We start from the raw sequence: 22,338 nt of genomic DNA, 5'->3' as shown, positions 1-22,338 counted from the left end.
CAACCTGAAAGCCCAGAAAAATGCATTTTTACTAAATCAATGACTTTCCTCAGATATAAATATTCTACCACACATAGAACAAGAAACACAAATTTCAATCTGATTTCACTTATACCGAACTCTATCCAAAAAAACCCTCATTGTAGTCTGTATCACAATTCCTGGATTTATATTTCAGAGCACAAAAGGGGAGGAAGATATTATATTTCAGGGAGGAAGATAATGAATCAAATCCATATCCCAATAAATCTTATTCTATGTTGAGTCCAGGTATCTGATAACTGATATCTGAAGACAGGTATCAGTTACCATGTCTTTTCATAATAGCCTGTACTCCTGAGTAAAACACCTTCACTTTCTCTAACACATTGAATAGACAAGGAAAACCACTACTGAATTCTACCAGCCTATGAGCTCTAGGTAAGTTGGAATTTATTGTTTTGCCAGAAGTAAAGCATTTCTTGAATATTTTCTTAGATTCTCAATTTATTTTTTTAGGAATGCTGCTCCCATTCCAGAATAAGGAGCATGATGGTGGGGTTACATTTGGGAGCTTCCATTCAGGGTGATTGATTTGTAGTGCAGAATCAGCTCTGTTAGAGTCATACAATAACAGTGTAGTAAACCAAAGGCCTTCTGGCATTGCAGCAAAGACTGCCCATGGAATGGCACTGGAGAAGTGAAAGAGGCCCCACAGAGATGGAATGGCATTTGAACTAACCTCTTCAGGCTGATGGGATGGGATCCCTGGATCCCATCCTGTCTCAGCATAAGAAGGAAGCAGTCTTCCTTCTGTAACTTTTGTCCTGAGCAAGCAGGATTTGAGCCTGTGGAATCCAAGCATCCTAGAAAAAGATGAGAAGAATAGTATCACTGAAGAACAAGAAAGTGACAGGAAGAAACTTCTAAAACTGGGGGGAAAGAACAATTTTTACAGATTAATGTTGTCAAATTTAACAAAAGTATGGGATACTCAGTTACATTTGAATTTTGGGTAAATAACAAAAATGTTTAGTATGCCTCATACAATATTTGAAACATGTTTATACTAAAAAAAATATGTATCTGAAATCTCAATTTAACTTGGCATTCTGTATTTAATCTGGCAATCCTACTATAATGAAAACCGGGAGATCTACCCCCAAATAGATTTACTCATAATAATTTAGGGGTTCTTAGAGGGTATGCCTTCCATATGGCTAGAAGCTGAAGGGTACAAAGGGAACAATTACATCAATTTTGATTCCTCAGTCCTTGTTTACCTTTAGCATGGGGATGGTGAGGTTGAGGAAGCAAACAGTCTGTGTATAGTACCTGTGTATGTAAGTGATTAAAGAGGGAGAGTGTGGAAAGACAGATTTTATACTTTTTTAAGTGATTAAGGTTACAATGATCTGATTTGTATAATTACTATATTCTTTATGTCCTCCAACAACCATGTTTGACCTGTGTGACACAGTGGTTGAGATCATAGCTTGAGACAGAGGTAGATGCTAGTTCCAAGCTGATACAACTGCATTCTCCTGTTAACTTGGCATTGGGCTGGAGAGAAAACTAAATAGTCTTGGAGGAACATGCAAACTTGGGAGCAGTGAGATGGTCATTCTCTACAGGTTATATAGACAACATAAAAAGCCAATATTTAGAGGAAGCAGAATAAAATAGATATGCAAAAAGGAATAGAGACAAAATATTACATACTTCCAGGGGTTGGAGGGGATGTGGGGACCAGAGACAGTCAGACAAAGGCTTAGTTCTTTATGACTTTCTAGATTTAATTCTATTTGTCCTTCCATGTTTCCTTACGGTAAGTTCCCTCTTTGTATTAGGTAGGGAATAGGTTAAGAAATTGTAACAAAGGGATTGAAAGAGCACAGTGGTTTACTTCCCTTTCACATTAAAACTTGACTGGTCCAGGCCGGTGGGGTGTCTGTGCTTCAGGAAGTTATTCAGGATTTCAGGTTCTTCTGCCTGTTGTTCTCTTCCACCAGGGCTTATGACCCCTCCCCAACTCCAAGTCTGATAATTCTTTAAAAGGACTCCCAGAACTTAGCAAAGTGTTTTTCCGTTACCAGTTTATTACAAAGTGTACATATAATTCTGAAACAGCCAAATAAAAAAGGTGCATTAAAATGAGGTTTAGGAGTGGGGGTGGCTGTGTGGAAAGCGTCCATCCCCTCTCTTGGCACACCACCCTCCTAGCATCTTGATGTGTCTCACCAACTTGGAAGCTCTGTGAACCCTGTCATTTAGGGGTTGTTATAGAGGCTTCATTACATAGACATGGTTTACAAATCATTAGCCATTGGTGATTAACTCAATCTTCAGTTCGTGTCCTCTCCTTACAGGTTTTAGATGGAACTGAAAATTCTATTTCTAATCCAGGATTGGTCTTCTTGGACACCAGCCGAATCCTGAAGCTATCCAGTGCCTTCTCTTTAAGTCATGTCCTTAGCATACAAAAGACACACTCTTCACTCCAGATAGTCCAAGAATTGGGGATAATGACCAGATGTCTTCCTAGGATATCACAATAGGATAAAGAGAAAAATTCTACAAGTACAGAATAGAAAAATCAGGTTACCTACAAAGAACAAGAATCAAAGCTGCCACTTTTCTACAGGACTAAATAACAGAAGGCAAAAGGTAATGAAGTCAGGTCATAAGACTTTTATGAAGAAATGTTATGATGCCCAAAATATATATCTATTCAAGTTGTATTATTGAATGAAGATTAGAAAAAGGGATTTACAGATCCAGATTTTATGAAATAAGTGCAAAATTTTCAGTATCCACACTCTAGGATTACACTTTATATCTGTTTTTCTTGCTTCCTATTAAAAAAAGAACATGCATATTCCAAATAGTTGATTTTCTTCATACATGTGCACAATTATAACATATATGAAATTATATATTCCAAAAATAACAATAAGACTTTTGAGAAAATAGCTAATGTAATAACATGCATTTTAAACAAATTGATTGACTATTTTAATAGGAACTTATCCATGGCCGGGCACGGTGGCTCAAGCCTGTAATCCCAGCACTTTGGGAGGCCGAGGTGGGTGGATCATGAGGTCGAGAGATCGAGACCATCCTGGTCAACATGGTGAAACCCCGTCTCTACTAAAAATACAAAAAACTAGCTGGGCGTGGTGGCGCGTGCCTGTAATCCCAGCTACTCAGGAGGCTGAGGCAGGAGAATTGCCTGAGCCCAGGAGGTGGAGGTTGCAGTGAGCCGAGATCGCGCCATTGCACTCCAGCCTGGGTAACAAGAGCGAAACTCCGTCTCAAAAAAAAAAAAAAAAAAAAAAACAAAAAAAACTTATCCATTATTGCTCCTTTTTATGGATTCTGAAATTATTTTCTTCCATTTTTAAATAAACATTTTCAGGTTTACAGAAAGTTATAAGACTAATATAACAAATTCTTACATGCTTTTAAAGAAGGTTTTTCAAAATGAACATTTTACCACATTTGCTTTCTCTTCCCTCTCTCTGGGTCTCAATGTGCACTTGTGTAAACATGTGTGAACACACACATCTGAATCATCTGAGAGGAAGCTCTAAAAATGATTTCTGCTTATACTTAATTACTGTGTTAGTCTATTCTTGCACTGCTATAAAGAACTACCTGAGACTGGGTAATTTATAAAGACGAGAGATTTAATTGACTCGTGCTTCTGCAGGTTGTACAGGAAGCATGGCTGAGGAGACCTCAGGACACTTACAGTCATGGTGGAAGGCAAAGGGGAAGCAGGCACATCGTAAGTGGTCAGAGAAGAAGAAAGAAATTGGGGAGGTGCTACCCACTTTTAAACAACCAGATCTTGTAAACACTGACTCACTATCATAAGAACAACAAGGGGTAAATCTACCCCCATGAGCCAATCACCTCCCCCAGGCCCTTTCTCCAACATTGGGTATTACAAATTAGACCTGAGTTTTGAGTGGGGCCACAAATCCAAACCAAATCAAATGCTTTGAAACAAATACCTTCTCTTATAAAACCACAGGACAGTTAAAATCAGGAAGCTAACACTGACCAAACATTACCATCTAATGTACAGACTTGCAAATTTTTGCATTTCTCAGTAGCATCCTTTTTCATTTCTTAGTAACATCCTTTGTAGTGAAGGAAATCCTAGATCACAGGTTGTATACAGTTGTCATATCTCTTTTGCCTCCTTTAAACAAAATTTTTTGTGGGTACATAGTAGGTGTATATGTTTCTGGGGTATATGAGATGTTTTGGTATAGGCATGAAGTGTGTAATAATCACATAATGAAAAACTGTGTACATATCCCCTCAAGCATTTATCCTTTGTGTTACAAACTATCCTATTATTCTTTCTTAGTTATTTGAAAATGAACAATTAAATTATTATTGACTTTAGTTACTCTCCTGTGCTGCCAAATACTACATCTTATTCCTTTTATTTTTATTTTTATTTTTTGTACCCATTAACTATCCATATCGCCACCCTGCTCATTATCCCTCTCAGCTTCTGGTAACCAGCCTTCTATTCTGTATCTCCATGAATTCAATTCTTTTGATTTGCGTATCTCACAAATAAGTGAGTACATGTGGTATCTGTCTTTCTGTGCCTAGCTTATTTCACTTAACATAATGGCCTCTAGTTCCGTCCATGTTGTTGCAAATAACAGAATCGCATTCTCTTTTTTTACGTATGAATAGTACTTCATTATGTATAATTACATTTTCTTCAGTCATTCATCTGTTGATGGACATTTAGGTTGCTTCCAAATGTTGACTATTTTGAACAGTGCTGCAACAAACATGGGAGTACGGATCATTCTTCTCTATACTGATTTCCTTTCTTTTGGTTATATACCTAGTAATGAGATTGTTGAATCAAATGATAGCTCTATTTTTAGTTTTTTTGCGGAATCTCCAAACTGTTCTGCATAGTGGCTGTACTAATTTACATTCCCACCAACAGTGTATGAGGGTTCCCTTTTCTCCATATCCTTGCAAGCATTTGTTATTCCCTGACTTTTGGATACAAGCCATTTTAACTGAGATGAAGTTACATATCTTTGCAGTTTTGATTTGCATTTCTCTGATGATCAACGATGAGGGCTTTTTCATATGCCTGTTTGCCAGTTGTATGTCTTTTGAGAAATGTTTATTCAAATCTTTTGCCCATTTTTTAATAGAACTTTTAGAGATTTTCCTTTAGAATTGTTTGAGCTCCTTATATATTTTGGTTACTAATCCCTGTCAAATGTGTAGTCTGCAAATATTTGCTCTCATTCTGTGGGTTGTCTCTTAATATGGCGATTGTTTCCTTTGTGGTACAGAAGCATTTTAATGGAATCTGATCCCATTTGTCCATTTCAGCTTTGATTGCCTATGCTTATGGGAGATTTCTTAGAAAACTTTTCCCCAGATCAATGTCCTGGAGAGGTTCCTTAATGTTTTTGGGTGGTGGTTTCATGGTTTGAGATCTTAGATTTAAGTCTTTAATCCATTTTGATTTGATTTTTGTATAAGGTGAGAGGTAGGAATCATGTTTTATTCTTCTGCATATGGATATCTAGTTTTCCCAGCATCACTTGTTGATGACACTGTTTTTTTTCTAACGTATGTTCTTGGCACCTTTATTAAAAATAAGTTCACTGTAGATGTGTGTACTTGTTTCTTGGTCTTCTGTGCTATTTCATTGCTCTACGTGTCCATTTTTATGCCTATATCACACTGTTTTGGTTACTATACCTTTGTAGTGTGACTTGAAGTCAGGTAATGTGATTCCTCCAGTTTTGTTCTTTATACTTAGGATAGCTTTGGCTATTCTGGGTGTTTTGTGACTCTATAAATTTTAGGATTGGTTTTTCCTTTTATCTGACAAATGTCACTGATATTTTGATAGCGATTGCATTGAATCTGTAGATTGCTTTGGGTAGAATGGACATTTTAGCAATATGAATTCTTCCCATCCAGGAACATGAAATATCTTTCAATTTTTCAGTATCTTCTTCAAGTTCATTGATCAGTGTTTTATAGGTTTCATTGTAGAGATCTTTCACTCCTTCAATTAAGTTAATTTCTAGGTACTTAATTTTATTTGTGGCTATTATAAACAGGATTGCTTTTTTGATTGTTTTTCAGGCCCTTCATTTTTGGCACATAGAAATGCTACTTTTTGTTGTCATTGTTGCTTTTGTATCCTGCAACTTTACTGAACTTGTTTATCAGTTCTAATAGTTTTTTTGTGGAGTTTTAAACTTTTTCCAAATATAAGATCTTAGCAACTACAAACAAGGATAATTTGGCTTCTTATTTTCCAATTTGAATGCCCCTGCTCTAGATAAGATTTCCAGTACTACATAGAATGACAGTGATTGAAGTGGGCATCCTTATCATGTTCCAGATCTAGGAGGAAGACCTTTCAGTTTTCCCCCATTCAGTATAATACTAGCTTGGGGTCTGTCATAAATGGCTTTTATTAAGTCGAGGTATGCTTTTTCTATACCCAGTTTTTTTAGGGTTTTTATTATGGAGGGATGTTGAATGTTATCAAATTTATTTTTTAGCATCAGTTGAAATGATCATATGGGTTTCTGTCCTTAATTCTGTTGTTATGATGTATCACATTGATTTATCAGTGTATAATGAAACATCCTTACATTCCTGAAATAAATTCCACTTGGTCATGATGAATGATCGTTCTAATGTATTGCTAAATTTCGTTTGCTAGTATTTTGTTGAAAAATTTTGCATCAATATTCATCAGAAATACTGGCCTGTAGGTTTCTTTCCTCCCTTCTCTCCCCTCTCCTCCCCTCCCCTCTCATCCTTTCCCCTTCTTCCTTTCTTTCTTTCTCTCTTTCTTTCTTTTTCTTTCTTCTTTCTTTCTTTCTTTCTTTCTTCTTTTTTTTCTTTCTTCTTTCTTTCTCTTTGTCTGATTTTGCTATCAGGTTAATATTGGCCTCACGGAATGAATTTGGAAGTATTCCTTCCTCATCAGTTTTTCGAAACAGTTTGAGTAGGATTTATATTAGTTCTTCTTTAAATGTTTGGTAGACTTCAGCAGTGAAGTCATAGGGTCCCGGGTTCTTCTTTATTGGGAGAATTTTTATTATGCCTTTAATTTCGTTACTTGTCTGCTCAGGTATTCTAGCATGTGGGTGATGGGGTGGTAAACAGTGTAAGTTTCTGTTTTGCTATCTTGCCTTGCTGTAGCCTCCTTTAATTTCAAGCTGTTCCTCCATCTCTTTTCCTTTTTGTCTTTCACAATATTGACATTTCTGAAGAATATGCACCATTTATTCTGTAGAATGCCTTTTAACTTAAATTTGTCTGTGCTTTGTCATGATTAGATTCAGGTTACATACACATTTTTTTTTTAGGAACACCACAAAAGTGATGAGCTGTTTTCACACTGCATTATATCAGGGGGCACTTGAGGCCAATTTCATTGGAGGTTTTTTTTTTGTTTTTTTTTTTTTTGTTTTTGTTTTTTTTTTGAGACAGTGTTTCGCTCTTGTTACCCAGGCTGGAGTGCAATGGCGCGATCTCGGCTCACCGCAACCTCCGCCTCCTGGGTTCAAGCAATTCTTCTGCCTCTGCCTCCCTAGTACCTGGGACTATAGGCGTGTGCCACCATGCCCAGCTAATTTTTGTATTCTTAGTAGAGACGGGGTTTCACCATGTTGACCAGGATGGTCTCGATCTCTTGACCTCATGATCCACCCACCTCGGCCTCCCAAAGTGCTGGGATTACAGGCGTGAACCACTGCACCCGGCTGGAGGTATTTTTATTATAAAATAAATATTGACTAAACTAAGCAATCTACTCATCAACATAGTTAACTTGCTCTGGTGCAAGTTTTTTTTTTTTTTTTTTTTTTTAAATCTTATTGTTGATTGGTAACAAATGATTCATGAACTGGCATTTTGAGTAGCACTTTTACAATATACATTTTTTAAAGTTATGTTTTCAGTATCCATTTACCAACTTGTCCCCTTCACAATAGTCTTTAATTTTTATTTGGGAATTGCACCTTTATCTGGGAACACTGACTCCATCCATCACTCTGCCAGAGGAGCCTATGATCAAGACTAGACCAATAAAAGCATTGCATTCCTCTGGATACTTGTTTTAGTCATGGGATGTGACCAAACGAGTCCAGTCACAACAAATCTTGGGATTTGGATGGAAATGCTGAGACAGAGATGGTATTTTCTTGTGAACAATATGGTAGAAATGTGAAGTCTAGAATTGCTGCAGCCAGTGTTACTCTGGGTTTAACCTGAGAACAAAGGCCCATGAAGGAAGGAGCAGTTGAACAAACTGAAGAGGGCAGAAACACTGCTAGCCTTAGGAATGTGGAGATGAAATTTGACCTGTAGCATGCTGCTAAACTGACTAGCAGCAGTTCCAAACCAAGCTTTATACTATTCGCTATGGGAAGAAACATTGGTTGTGTGGACTGCTGGGCTGCTGTCACCAGCATTTGGTTCCTAAGGCCAGGGTGGTAAACATTTTTGTGATGTAAAGAATTATTATGAATAATAAAGAATTACTTCAGAAAAAAAGTATCAATAACATACTTTCTCATTGAGAGACACTTTTAACTTTTTAGATTTAGGTTGAAATTTTGAATTAATTTGGGCTGGACTCAGTGGCTCACATCTGTAATCCTAGCACTTTGGGAGGCTGAGGCGGGAGGTCACTGGAGCTCAGGAATTCAAGGCTGTAGTGAGTCATGATCATGCCACTACATTCCAGCCTGGGTGACAGAGACCTTGTCTTTAAGAAGCAAATGAACAAACAAGCAAACAAAAGCCAAGTGTGGTATTGACAAATAGATCAATGGAATAGAATAGAGAACCCAGAAATAAACCCTGATTATGTAGTTAATGATCTTCAACTAGGGTGCCTACACTACTTGGTGGGAAAGGACAGTTTCTTCAACAACTGGTGTTGGGAAAACTTTGTATCCACATGCAAAAGAATGAAGTTGGACCCCTCTTTTACACTATATACAAAAATTAACTAAAAATGGTTTACAGACCTAAATGTAAAATCCCAAGCTATAAACCTCTTATAAGAAAACGTAGGGAAAAACTTCATAATGTAACACTGGATTTGGCAATGATTTCTTGGATATGCCCCACCCACCCCAAAGCACAGACAACAAAAGCAAAACTAGGCAAATGGTACCACATCAAACTTAAAAACTTTTGTGCATCAAACCACACAACAACTGAGTAAAAAGGCAACTGGCAAAATGGGAGAAAACATTCGCAAGTCTTATACCTGTTAAGAGGTTAATATCCAGAATATATAAAGAACTCCTACAACTCAACAACAAAAAAATCAAGTAACCTGCTTAAAAATTGGACAAAGACCTTGAGCAGACATTTCTCCAAAGAAGAAATACAAATGACCAACACTCATATGAAAAGATGCTCAATATCACGAATCATCTGAGAAACATAAATCAAAACCACAATGAAATAATACTTTATACCTATTAGGATGGCTACTATTAAAAAAGACCCCAGAAAATAACATATAATGGAGAACATGTGGATAAATTTGAACCCTTGTGCACTATTGGTAGGATTACAAAATGGTGCAAAACCTATAGAAAATAGTGTAGAGGTTCCTCAAAAATTGAACTACCATATAATCTAGGAATCCTGCTTCTCAGCATGTATTTGAAAGAATTGAACATAGGGTCTTGATGAAATACTTGAAAACCCATGTTTATAGCAGCATTATTCATAATAGCATATAGTTGAAGTAACCCAAATGTCCATTAACAGATGAAGGCATAACCAAAATGTAGCATATGCATACAGTGGAATATTCTGCATTACAAAGAAAGAACCTTGCCATTTGCTACATCCTGGATGAACTTTGGAAGCATCATGTTAAGTGAAGTAACTAAGTCACAATAAGATTCCACTTGTGTGAGATATTTAAAGCAGTAAAATTCATATAAATAGTGCAATATTGGTTACCATAGGATAAAGGAAGAGGAAAAGCCACATTATTTAATAAGTATAGAGTTTTCAGATTTGCAAGATCAAAAAGTTCTGGCAATTTGTTTTGCAGCAATAAGAACATACTTATTACTACTGAACTGTACACTCAAACATGGTTAATATAATACACTTTAGGATTAAGTTCTATTTATAGATTTTGCTATATTGAGGATATGCTACAGATGATTCTACAACTCTTTTTGACCATAAAGACATCCTCAAATCTTTATCTGATGTCTTTCTCCTCTAGTAGGAAGTATATAGTCCTTAGTTGCAGAAGGGAAAATAAAAACAAACAAAAACGTGAATAAGCATATGGTCCAGTTTCAGATTGCGTTAGAAAGTGACTTGACTTAATTAAGCCGCAGCTCTCTCTGACTCAGCTCTTTAAAACTTAACTTTTCAAGGGCACATGGGAGGTGTATAAATAATCAAAACCTATTCTCTTTACCACATCCCATTAAAACATTTTTGTCACTAGGTGTGTACCATTCCATTATAGGTACAGTGCAGTTTCATAGAGTTGATGAGTGAAAAAAAGTAAGGAATAGAAAGAAATTTAAATTGAGAGAGAACCAAAACCACATCTGGCAAATTAAATGTTCAGAAGGCATCTCTCAGTAATTCCATTAACATGCTTTTCTTACCTCAATTAAGTTGCTTTTTCTTTAGTTGTCAGCTGAGGATAACTTGGTCTTTCATTTGCTGCTTCTTTTAGTTCATTCTGCTTTGTTTATTCATTCATTAACTCAGTAGGGATGGGATGCCTATAATCAAGTAATGAATTTCTATCAGATCCTTAATTTTTCAAAATATTTGTGCAGTCTGAAAGTTAAATACTACACCAAGAAGCAAGGAATGAACAGAAATATACTTTTTACTATGAGCAGACTTGAGGAACTGTTGCTTATTTATTGTCAAATGTACACTAGTGATTTTCCTGCTCTGAAGTTTCTTCTCAATTTGCACAGGGAGCTCTACTGGAACAATTTCATTAGGTATCATACAGGATTGGAGAGTGGGAGGGAGTAGAGAGGGCATACAGGTAGACAACCAGTAGTCTGCCTCTGGTATTTAGAACAAACAGAGAATAAATCTGCCTAGTTACTAGGAAGCAAGCAACATTTCTTGACCAGTTCAATGATGCCATCACTTTTACATTGAGATTTTAGAATTTCAAGGTAGAAAAGTTTTTTTATTAGTTACTATTGTTAGGTGTATTCTTGGTCTTTCTTATTAAGAGACAGGTGAATTTATTATTCCATGTTTTTACAGATGAGGGAACTGGGGTTGAAAGAGTTAGGCAACTTGTTCAAGATCACACAACCAAGTAACTGAAAGATAAGAGGTTTAGATCCCTTACCTCTCTTAGCTTTCTATCTTTATGATTGGCCAAATTAAAAATAGTAAATCAGCTACCATTTTACCTTACGGAAGAATAATTTTCTATACCATGACTAATTTCACTTCAGTAATCCATAGAATGGTCCTTTAATTCATTTTTTCTTGACACAAAGATATTTGCATGAAAAGAAGCTAATTTCTTAGTGGCCTATCTGCTCACATTTTCCTTATTCCTAATATGAAACTACAAATGTCAATGTATAAAAGATACCAAATAAAGAATTACTGATTGGAACCTGGTAGAGAAAGCAAGAGCTAAAAGTTCTTGGAAACCAAACCATGAGTTAAGAGGAATGACATTGAAATCAGTAAGGTTTTTTTACTGGCAAACAGGATCTGAGCATGTGCCTTTGGGAAACAGAATGGTAAAAGTAGAGACATTTTAAGACTTTGTTAGTTCCTAACACTTACTTTTGGAAATCCTGCCTCACATTATATCAAACTCACTTAAATGTGCCCACATGCCACATTAAATGCAATATCTGTGCAGTGAACAGAATGTAAACGCTTTTTATAGTTTTGTTTTTGAAATTGTTTAATTTATGGTTAGTTCCAATTTCTAAAGAATCATTGTGCTTACTGGGGAATTATTTTGAAATGATACAATCTATCCTGCAGATTTCTCTCCAGGGTGATGAAATTATTACTAATATTAAATTTAATGATTAATGAAAGAAACACAACATTCCTTTAGTAGATATATATATTGCTTTGTGTTTGAAACCAGTAACTTTTTAAAAAATAGAGCACTGCTTTTTAAAAAGCAGTTTTGTTGAGATGGTGTCATTCACATACCACACAACTTACTCATTTAAAGTGTACAATTCAGTGGTTTTTATTATATTCACAGATATATAAGATCATCATGATAGTCAATTTTAGGACATTTTCATCATCTCAGAAAGAAACCTCCTGTGCTTTGGCTATTATTGCTTTCTCCACCTGCTCTCCAGCCCTAGGCAACCACTAATCTACTTTCTATCTCTATAGATTTTCCAATTCTAGACATTTCATATGAATGAAATAATTTAATATATGATATTTTGTGACTGATTTCTTTTACTTAGAATAATGTGTTCAAGATTCATACATGTTATAGCATGTATCACATCATTCAACTTATGGTTGAATGACGTTCCATTGTATGGGTATATCATATTTTACTTGTCTATTCATAAGTTGATGGACATTTGAATTGTTTCTGCCTTTTGGTTACTGTGTACAGTGCTGCATGAACATCTTTGTTCAGCCATTTGAATACCTGTTTTCAATTCTTTGAGGCATATACAAAGAGTGGACTTGCTGTGAGATATGATAACTATGTTTAAATGTTTGAGAAAATGCTAGCTCTTTTCTAAAGTGTCTGCAGAATTTTACATTCTTACCAGTACTATATGAACGGTCTATTTTTTCCACATCCTTGTCAATGCTTGTTATATTTGGTGCTTGATTCTAACTTCCTAGTGAATACAAAATGGTATCTCATTGTGGTTTCCATTTGCATTTCCCTGATGAGTAATGTTGTTGAGCAGCTTTTCAAGTGCTTTTTGGCCATTTGTACGTCTTCCTTGGAGAAATATCTATTCGGATCTTTTGCCAGTTTTTAAATTGAGCTATTTGTCATTTTATTATTGAGTTGTAAAAGTCCATTGCATATTTGGTCTACAAGTCCCTTATCAGGTATATAATTTGCAAATAATGTTTCACATTCTGTGGTTTGTCTTTTCATTTTCTCAATCAGAAACAAATGTTTCTAATTTTAATGAAGTCTACTTTATTTTTCCTTTTGTTGCTTATGTTTTTGATGTTATATTCCAAGAATCTTTTCCAAGGTCATGAGATTTACTCTTCGGTTTCTTCTAATGGCTTTGTGGTTTTAGCTCGTATATTTAGGTCTTCATTTTGAGTTAGTTTTTGCATATGGTGTGAGGAAAGGGTCCAGCCTCATTCTTTTGTGTCTAGCTGTCTAATAAATCCAGCACTCTCGAAAACACTCACATTAAATGGTCCTGGCATCCTTGTTGAAAATCAGTTGACTGTAGATGCATGATTTTATTTCTGAACTCTCAATTCTATTCCATTCATGTGTATGTCTGTCCTTTTGCCAGTGTCACACCATGTTGATTAACATTGCTTGGTAGTAAATTTTGAAACTGGGATGTGTGAGAGCTCCTACTTTGTTCTTTTTCGAGATTCTTTTGTCTATTCTGGATTCTATGCAATCCCACATGAATTTTAAAATTGATCTGTCAATTTCTACAAAAATGTCAGCTGGGATTATTATGCAGATTGTGTTAAAAGCTGGTAGATCAATTTGGGGAGTACTTACTTACTTACTTACTACCAAGCAATGTTAACACAGTGTGACACTGGCCAAAGGACAGACATACATATGAGTGGAATAGAATTGAGAACTTAGAAATAAAATAAAATCATGCATCTGTGGCTGAATTCATGATTGTAGGCCTTTTTCCATTTAGTTATATCTTCTTTAGTTTCTTTCAAAAATGTTTATGGATTTCAAAGTATAAGTTTTGCACTTATTTTGCTAAATTTATCCCTAAGTATTTAATTATTTTGATGCTAGTGTGAATGGAATTGCATTCTTATTCTTGTTTCTGGATGATTCATTGTCAGTGTGTAGAAATAAAATTGATTTTTGTATATTGATCTCATATCCTACAACCTTACTGAACTAACTTATTAGTTCTAATAGTTTTCTAGCAGATTTCTTAAGACTTTCTGTATACAGCATCATGTCATCTGTGAATAGAGATAGTTTTACTTTTGCTTTCCAATCTGGATGCCTTTTATTTCTTTTTCTTGACTAAATGTCTTTACTAGAACCTCTGCTACAGTGTTCAATAAAAATGGTAAGACAAATATGTATGTCTTATTCCTGATTTTGATATTATGATATAATAAGAAATAAATATTGATTTCTTCCTCTGGTTCCCCACATAGAGCTCCAAATCCCTTGTAAGTAAGGGTGTTAGGAAAACCTTTTGTTCTAATAATTGGTCTTTGACTCCAGTTCCTGATACAGAGTTCCTAAGACCTTTTTAATTTCCAGAGTGATAGGAGCATGATATGGTTGGAATGATGGTCTCCCCTCCAAAATTCATGTTGACACTGAATCCCCAATGCAACAGTATTAACAGGTGTAACCTTAAGAAGATGATTAAATCATAAGGGATCCACCTTTATAAATGGGATTGGTGTCCTAATTAAAGGTTCTCCCATCCTTCTGCCGTGAGAGGACTCAGTGTTTGTCCCCATTTTTGCCTTCCTTCTTTTCTTCTCTTTTTTTGCTGTTCTACCTTCTTCTATTTGAGGATGCAGCAAGAAGACCCTCATCAGGCACCTAATGATGGTACCTTGATCTTGGACTTACCAACTTTCATAACTATGGGAAATAAATTTCTGTTTTTTATAAATTACCTTATCTGTGGTATTCTGTTATTGCAGCACAGATAAACTAAGGGCATCCGACACAGAGCTCCTACATTTCTTGGAATGTCCTTGAGGGTACGAATATCTTTTGTTCTAATAAGGAAACTCTTACTGATCTCCTTGACAGCCTCATTATGAGGTTTGGTTGCCAGAGAAATCAACCTTATGGTTATAGAGTTGGAACTTTCAGTCTCATTCCTCAGCCTCTTGGGAGGGAAGAGGAGCTGAAGTTTGAGTTGACCACCTATAGCCAATAATTTAATCAAGCATACTATGTCAGATGCCCTTAGTTTATTTGTGCTGCAATAATGAAGTCTCCATAAAAAAACCTAAAGAACAGTGTATAGAGAGCTTCTGTATTTGAACACACAGAGGTTCCAGGAATGAGGTGTGGCTAAAGGGGCCATGAAAGCTCTGCATGCTCCCCTGACTCCCATCCCTTGACATATGCATCTCTTCATCTGGTCATTCATCTGCATTCTTTGTAATATCATTTACAATGAGTGTAAACCTAAGTGTACATGTGGTAAACCTAAATAAGTGTTTCCCTGAGTTCTGTGAGCCTTCCTAGCAAATTAATCAGATCTAAATTGGGAGATTTTAGGAAGCTTACTTTTTAGCCGGTCAGTCAAAATAGGTGATTGCTTACTACTTGCAATTGACATCTGGTGTTGGGGGGCAGCTAGGTAGTGTCAAAATTAAGATAAATTATAGAACACTCAGTTGGAGTTCATTCGAGGATTTGTTGTTGGGGAGAAAAGCCTTACACACTTTGATGACCAGAGTATTGTACTCTGTGGTGAGTTGTGTGAGAGTCGGATGAAACTTTTCAGTTTTTATCTCTTATACTTATTTTATGGGGAATACATCTAGTATTTCGACATTATGTACAATGTTAGCTATATAATTTTTGTAGATGCCCTTTATTGAGTTGAGGAAGTTTCCTTCTATTTCTTGTTTGCTGAATGTCTTTTCATGAAAATGTGTTGGATTTTTATAAAATGGTTTTCTACATTTATTGAGAGGACTATGTGATTTTAAAAAGTTTATGGATATGATGCATTAACTTAATTGATTTTCAGATGTTAAGCTAACTTATCAATCCAATGTGGTTATGATGTATAATTTTTGATATGTTACTGGATTTAGTGTACTGGCATTTTGTTGGGGTTATTTGCATCCATATTCGTAAGAGATGTAAGTCTATGGGATTGTTTTTCCTCTATGATGTCTTTGCCTGATTTTGGTATAAGAATAATACTGGCCTCATAAAGTGAGTTGGGAAGTATTCCTCTTTTTCTACTTTTTGGAAGTGTTTGTGAGGAATTAGTATTAATTCATTAGGTGTTTGGTAGAATTCACCAGTGAAGCCATATGGATCTTGGCTTTCCTTTGTGGGTAGTTTTTTGACTAGTAATACACTCTCTTCACTTGTTATAGGTCTATTCAGACTGTCTATATCTTTTTGAGTCAGTTTCAGTAGTTTATGTCTTTCTAGGAATTTGTCCATTTCATATAAGTAATCTAATTTATTAGCATACAATTGTTCATAGTATTCCTTTAGAACACTTTTTAATTTCTGTAAGACCAGTAGTAATATCTCCTCTTTCATTTCTGATTCTAGTAATTTTTGTCTTTTTTTCTGGATTTATCTCTCTAAAGATTTTTAATGTCACTGATTTTCCTTAGTTTTTGTATCCTCATTTTCCTAATTTTTACTCTAGTCTTCACTATTTCCTTTCTCTGCTTGCTTTAAATTTATTTTGCTCTTGTTTTCCCAGATAAAAATAGCTACTATTTTTATCTAAGTAAAATAGATAACTTACTATTAAATAGATAACTTAGAGCTAGATAACTTATATAAATAGATAACATATAACTTATAGCTACCTCATAAATTTGGTTATGTCTTCATTTTCATTGATCTCAAAATATTTTCTTATTTATCTTTTGATTTTTTTCATTGACCCATTTGCTATTCAGGAACATGTTGTTTAATTTCTACATATTTGTGATTTTTCCCAATTTTTATACTGTTATTGATATCTACTGTCATTCTGTTTTGATTGGAAAATATACTTTTAATTATTTCTACCTTTGACCTTTTTTTTTTTTTTTTTAGATTTATCTTATGGCCTGTTCTGGATAATCTTCCACGTACACTTGAGAAAAATGTGTATTCTGTTGCTGCTGGGTGAAGTGTTGTATAGTTATCTATTGAGTCTAGCTGGCATGTAGTGTCATTTTAGTCTTCTGTTTTCTTATTAATCTGTGTGATTGTTCTATCCAGTAGTCAAATCTGAGTATTAAAGTCTTTATTGAATTGTCTATTTTTTTTCTTTCTATCCATCACATAATATATATATAATAACTCATATAATAATATATATAATAACTCTTTTATATTCTCACCTTTCTTAGGTCCTTACATATCACAGGTCATGGTCACTGTGACTGTGCTGCCTAATGGAACAATGGTGCAAGCTAGAAGGTCTCCACAGGCAAGGTCTGAATGTTTCAACAGATAAAAAGCTATTTTGAGAAAATTATCGCTGCTGAAACTTCCAGATTTCCAGTGATCTAATTTATAATCCAGTGATCAAAGGGGAGCCCAGAATTCGGTTGCAAGAAGAAGGGAAAGAAAAGTTTTTTCTTTTAGCTTACTAGATGCTAAAAACCAGAAGACATTCTATTTATGAGCTGGGGAAAAAGAAGAAAGATTTATTGCTTAGGTATGATGTGTGGAAGCAACAAAATAAAAAAAACCCATGAAATAATTACAAAACAATGTAATTTATTGCTAGGGGAAAGAACTGGATAACCACTCAAAGGTCTTATTTGCTTTTGTCAAACCCACATACCCTCTAGTCACTATTTCTGTACTTAGACTCTCAGGAGACAATAATGAAAACACTCCTGGTCAAATGCACTTTTTATTTCTAAACAGGGTTTCTATGCTGAATCTTGTTTTTTTCTACTTTTTTTTCCACGTGAGGTAGATATAAATATGCTTTTTACAATAATTCCTTATATTACCTTACAGTCAGGTTTGGGCATCCCCGTTCCTGGTTCTCCTCAGCTAACTGTAGTCAGAGTTGTCCTGAAACAAAAGGCTGGATTACCAAATGTTTACTAGGAGAGAAACAAAAGTTTAGGATGTAATGTCACAGTTCTATAATCCTTTAATTCAAGTGATAAAACATTCCATATGCTTGTACTGGGAAAAGAAGTGAGTTCGAGTGATCATTTCCTGGTGGTCTCACTGTATAGTCTTTGTGAGTATAAGCTTTGTGCCATGGCTGAATCTTTGCTTCTGGCATTTGAAAATGGGATTCTGCTGAAGATTGCTTGGTCACCAACTTGGCAAAGGTTCTTGTGGAAAAACACTGTGCATCTTATGAACTTGTTTTTAATATATTTGTGTTTAATAACAATCGTGGAGTTAAAGTTAAGACTTTAACTTGCTAGTAATAAAAAATTTTAAACAAAAAACGTCTAAAAAGAGTCGAATATATGGTAAGTTTTTGATTAGAAGCGAGTGTGAAGTAAGAACCTTAGTAGTGAAGCCCTGCTTGAGGTAGGCTAACTGGATCAGGACATTATACAGGAGAACTCGGCCCACCTGGAGACATTAAGAGAGATTTGAGTGCTGAGGGGTCTTCACAAAAAGACAAAGCAGAAAGTAGATGATTGCAGGGGGCCAAAAAGCCTCTTGCTTTTTCATAAATTTGCTTATGGACAACTCTGCCCTGTTAATTTCAAACTGAACATCACAATTTCTGGATCTTAGGTCATATAAAAGTCAAAATATTATATTAGCTAGTTAATTTTTAAATAACATCATTTGTTACTTTGGGACACTTTCTCAGATTGCATCATCCATGACAGTAAGTAATGGTAGACATTTATTACTTATAATGATCCAAATGAGTGTTCATGTACTCCCCGTGCTGTTCCCCAGGGTTACTCAGTGTAAATCTTTGGGAATACAGGGATTTTATGGAACATTCACTTTGAGTTGCTTGTACAGCTTTCTGGTTTGAGAAATTAGTCTTTGGAAACCTAGCAATCTTTAGAGATACTTTTAATTATCTGACTACTGCAAGAATTCTAGGAGGAAGTATCCTTTGGGGAACTCTGATTTCCCTTAGAATCATAATAGAGATGGTATTGATTGTAAAAAGTAAAAGTAATACCCAAAGATCTGTTCCTAAAGGCCCAAATTCTCCCAGAATACGTTGTTCCACTCCTTGAGGACAAACAAATTAAAGACCAGTCTTCTGGGCTTTGTCCCCAGAGTCTGAGACCACATTAAGGATGATGAAGTTAAAGATGTTGTGATTTATAGATAAGAAAACTGAGTATTAGCCAGGTTTAGAGTAACCAGCCTGAGGTCTCAAAATGGCACAACTCAGGGTTTTTGACTGGACTAAAGTTTTCTTTCCACTACGGTATGACTATTAACACTTTGTTATTTTATGTTTTATTTATTTATTTTAAAATGGCTGTGGCCAGGGGAATTTCCCTCACATAACATATGAAGTGAGTCTGATTCAAATCAAATGAATGAGGTCTTAGGAAAATTTCCCAATAGAAAAGGGAGAGAGAGAAGAAAAGAAAAGAAAAGAAAAGAAAATATTTGGTATTATATATCAAAGACTTATTTACAATAAAGAACCAGTAGACATCACACAGTTGTTTTATTAAATAAATATATTAGATTGTTTCATTAAACATATTAGGTTGCCATTAAAAGTCATGGCAAAATCTACAATTGCTTTTGCACCAGTCTAAACAGATTTAATTTAAAGATCTACTGGGACTTACCTAAAAAAGTTGTTCCCTATCACTGGCTAAAAAGAGCCCCCTCTTTTTAATAAAAGGCATTCAAATAAGTAAAGAGGAAGTCAAATTGTAGCTGGTTGCTGATGATATGATTGTTTACCCAGAAAACCCTAAAGACTCCTCCAGAAAGCTTCTAAAACTGATAAAAGAATTCAGTAACGTTTCTGCATTCAAAATTAGTGTACAGAAATCAATAGCTCTTCTATACACCAACAGTGACTAAGATGAGAATCACATCAAGCACTCAACCCCTTTTACAATAGCTGCAATAAAATAAAATAAAATAATAAAATAAATACTTAGGAATATACCTAACCTAGGAGGTGAAAGACCTCTACAAGGAAAATTAAAAAACACTACTGAAAGAAATCATATATGACACAAACAAAAACACATCCCATGCTTATAGATGAGTGGAATAATATTGTGAACATGACCATACTGCCAAATGCAATCTACAAATTCACTGCAATTTCCATCAAAATACCGCCATGATTCATCACAGAATTAGAAAAAAATGATTCTAAAATTCATATGGAAGCAAAAAAGAGCTCACATAACCAAAGCAAGACTAAGCAAAAAGAACATATCTGGATGCATCATAATACTTGATTTCAAACTATACTATAAGGCCATAGTAATCAAAACAGAATGGTACTGATACAAAAACAGGCACATAGACAAATGGAACAGAATAGAGAACCAAGAAATAAATTCAAATACTTACATCCAACTTATCTTCAACAAAGCCAAAAATTAAAATAAAAAACAAACACATAAAGTGGGAAAAGAGCATCCCATTAAACAAATGATGCTGGAACAATCGGCAAACCACATGTAGGAGAACGAAACTGGATCTTCATCTCTCAGCTTGTAGAAAACTTAACTCAAGAATAGTAATATAGGTTGAGCATTCCTAATCTGAAAATTCAAAATCTGAAATGCTTCAAAATCCAAAACTTTTTGAGTGCCAAATGCCCATCCTCCTGCAGCTACAATATATCTTTTCTGCACATGCCCAGATTTCTCTATACAAGCAGGGATGAAAAGACAAAGGGTAATAAAATGTTATGTGTGCAGGCAAGACACACTGATGTCCTACATGGGGCCAAGACCTACATGTATTACTCACTGTGTTTTTTTTCTTCTCTGCTCTGTGGTTTAAAGATACTGTTGAAAATGTCAAAAGGCCTATATACCACCCATAGGGTAGTGCAAATGTTTCAAAATCTGAGAAAAACCAAAATCTGAAACACTTCTGGTCCAAAGCATTTCAGATAAAGGATATTCAACCTGTAATAGCCAACACTTATTGATTGCATATACCATTAGATGAAGTACGCTATCTAATCATCTTCATTTCACAGATGAATCTGAGACATAGAAAGATCAATGACTTGTTTAAGGTCATACAGCTATGAGTGATAAAGCTGGATCTGAATCTAGATCATCTGAGTCTAAAGCTCCATATTCTGAAGAACTATGAGTTATGATACTATGAGTTTATTCATGTTTATTGTCTATTTAGAGTTCTTTTTCTTAAAGGATCTATTCATATCCTTTGCTTTTTGCTTTATTTACATAACAGCTTGATGAAATTTTATTGCTTAAGTCAGAGTGATACTTCTTTATTGTGTTTCCAATGCCTTGGACTTGTAGCATGTCAAAAGACCAACTCACAGTGGATCAACATGAAATGGCTTTCACAATATTTAGACATTTCTAGCTTATACAATTAATTGTGTTGTAAACTATTAGGAATTACTTCATATATTTTGTATTTTCATAATGGAGGAAATTCTGTGCCTTCCTTCTCAATGTTCCTAAATAGTAATTTAGAAAATGCTTATGAGATTTTAAAAATGAATATTTAGTGGTTAGGTCTACTTAAGATATTCTTAAATGAAACACTTAAAAACCCACAATTTTATTTTTTCCAAGGATATGTAGTTGCTGTGAATATTTTAATCTTTGAGGATATTGCATAATTTTAACTGTCAGAAAACATAAATGTACGAACCAACTTAAAAATTATGAAGAGTAGCTTCCAAGAAAAATTGTCAAGCTCAGACTTTGACTTCCTTTATCCTGTTGATATAGTAAAGGTCATTGGTTCCAGTTAATATGGCCTGGTTAGTTTTACAGAAATGAATGTTAAAGGCTAACCCTTACCCTGTCTTTATCTTCACTTTCTTGGACTGATTTGTTTACTGGTTAACATAGTTTTTGCCTTTTGCTGTTTTCACTGTTAAATTGGGTTTTCAAAGGAATATGGAAAAATTGTCTGGTACTGCAGGAACATAAACCAGCCAGAATACACACACACACACACACACACACACACACACACACACACACTTTCATAGCCTTCTGTCTGAAGCCAAATGAATATTTCAAATGTTATTCTCAGTTGTTTGAGTCTAGAATTATACGACAACAGAAACTGCTATTAAGACGGGAAATAAGGGAGGAAAACTTTGCTAAAGTAGTGGCTAATTATGTAGTTAAGTAGTGGAACATTACTTTGGAAATGCTTAGTTAACATCTCTGCTATGATGTCTGCAGACTGTCTGTCATAAATACAGGTGAGACCATGAAATATTTGCTTGGCTG

General features: G+C 35.0%; 1 protein-coding gene across 1 annotated transcript in view; it reads right to left on the bottom strand.

Annotated features, from left to right (window-relative positions):
• The window catches only part of LOC120364253 (F-box only protein 31-like), a 69,863-nt gene that overhangs the window by 5,646 nt on the left and 41,879 nt on the right, over positions 1-22,338 (bottom strand). The window contains 1 exon segment of the mRNA XM_074400173.1: positions 722-845. Coding sequence (XP_074256274.1) covers positions 722-845 — 124 coding nt within the window.

Source organism: Saimiri boliviensis, chromosome 5 (genome assembly GCF_048565385.1).
Source record: "Saimiri boliviensis isolate mSaiBol1 chromosome 5, mSaiBol1.pri, whole genome shotgun sequence".
Taxonomy (NCBI): Eukaryota; Metazoa; Chordata; class Mammalia; order Primates; family Cebidae; genus Saimiri; species Saimiri boliviensis.
This window is presented reverse-complemented; position numbering and strand designations above follow the sequence as displayed.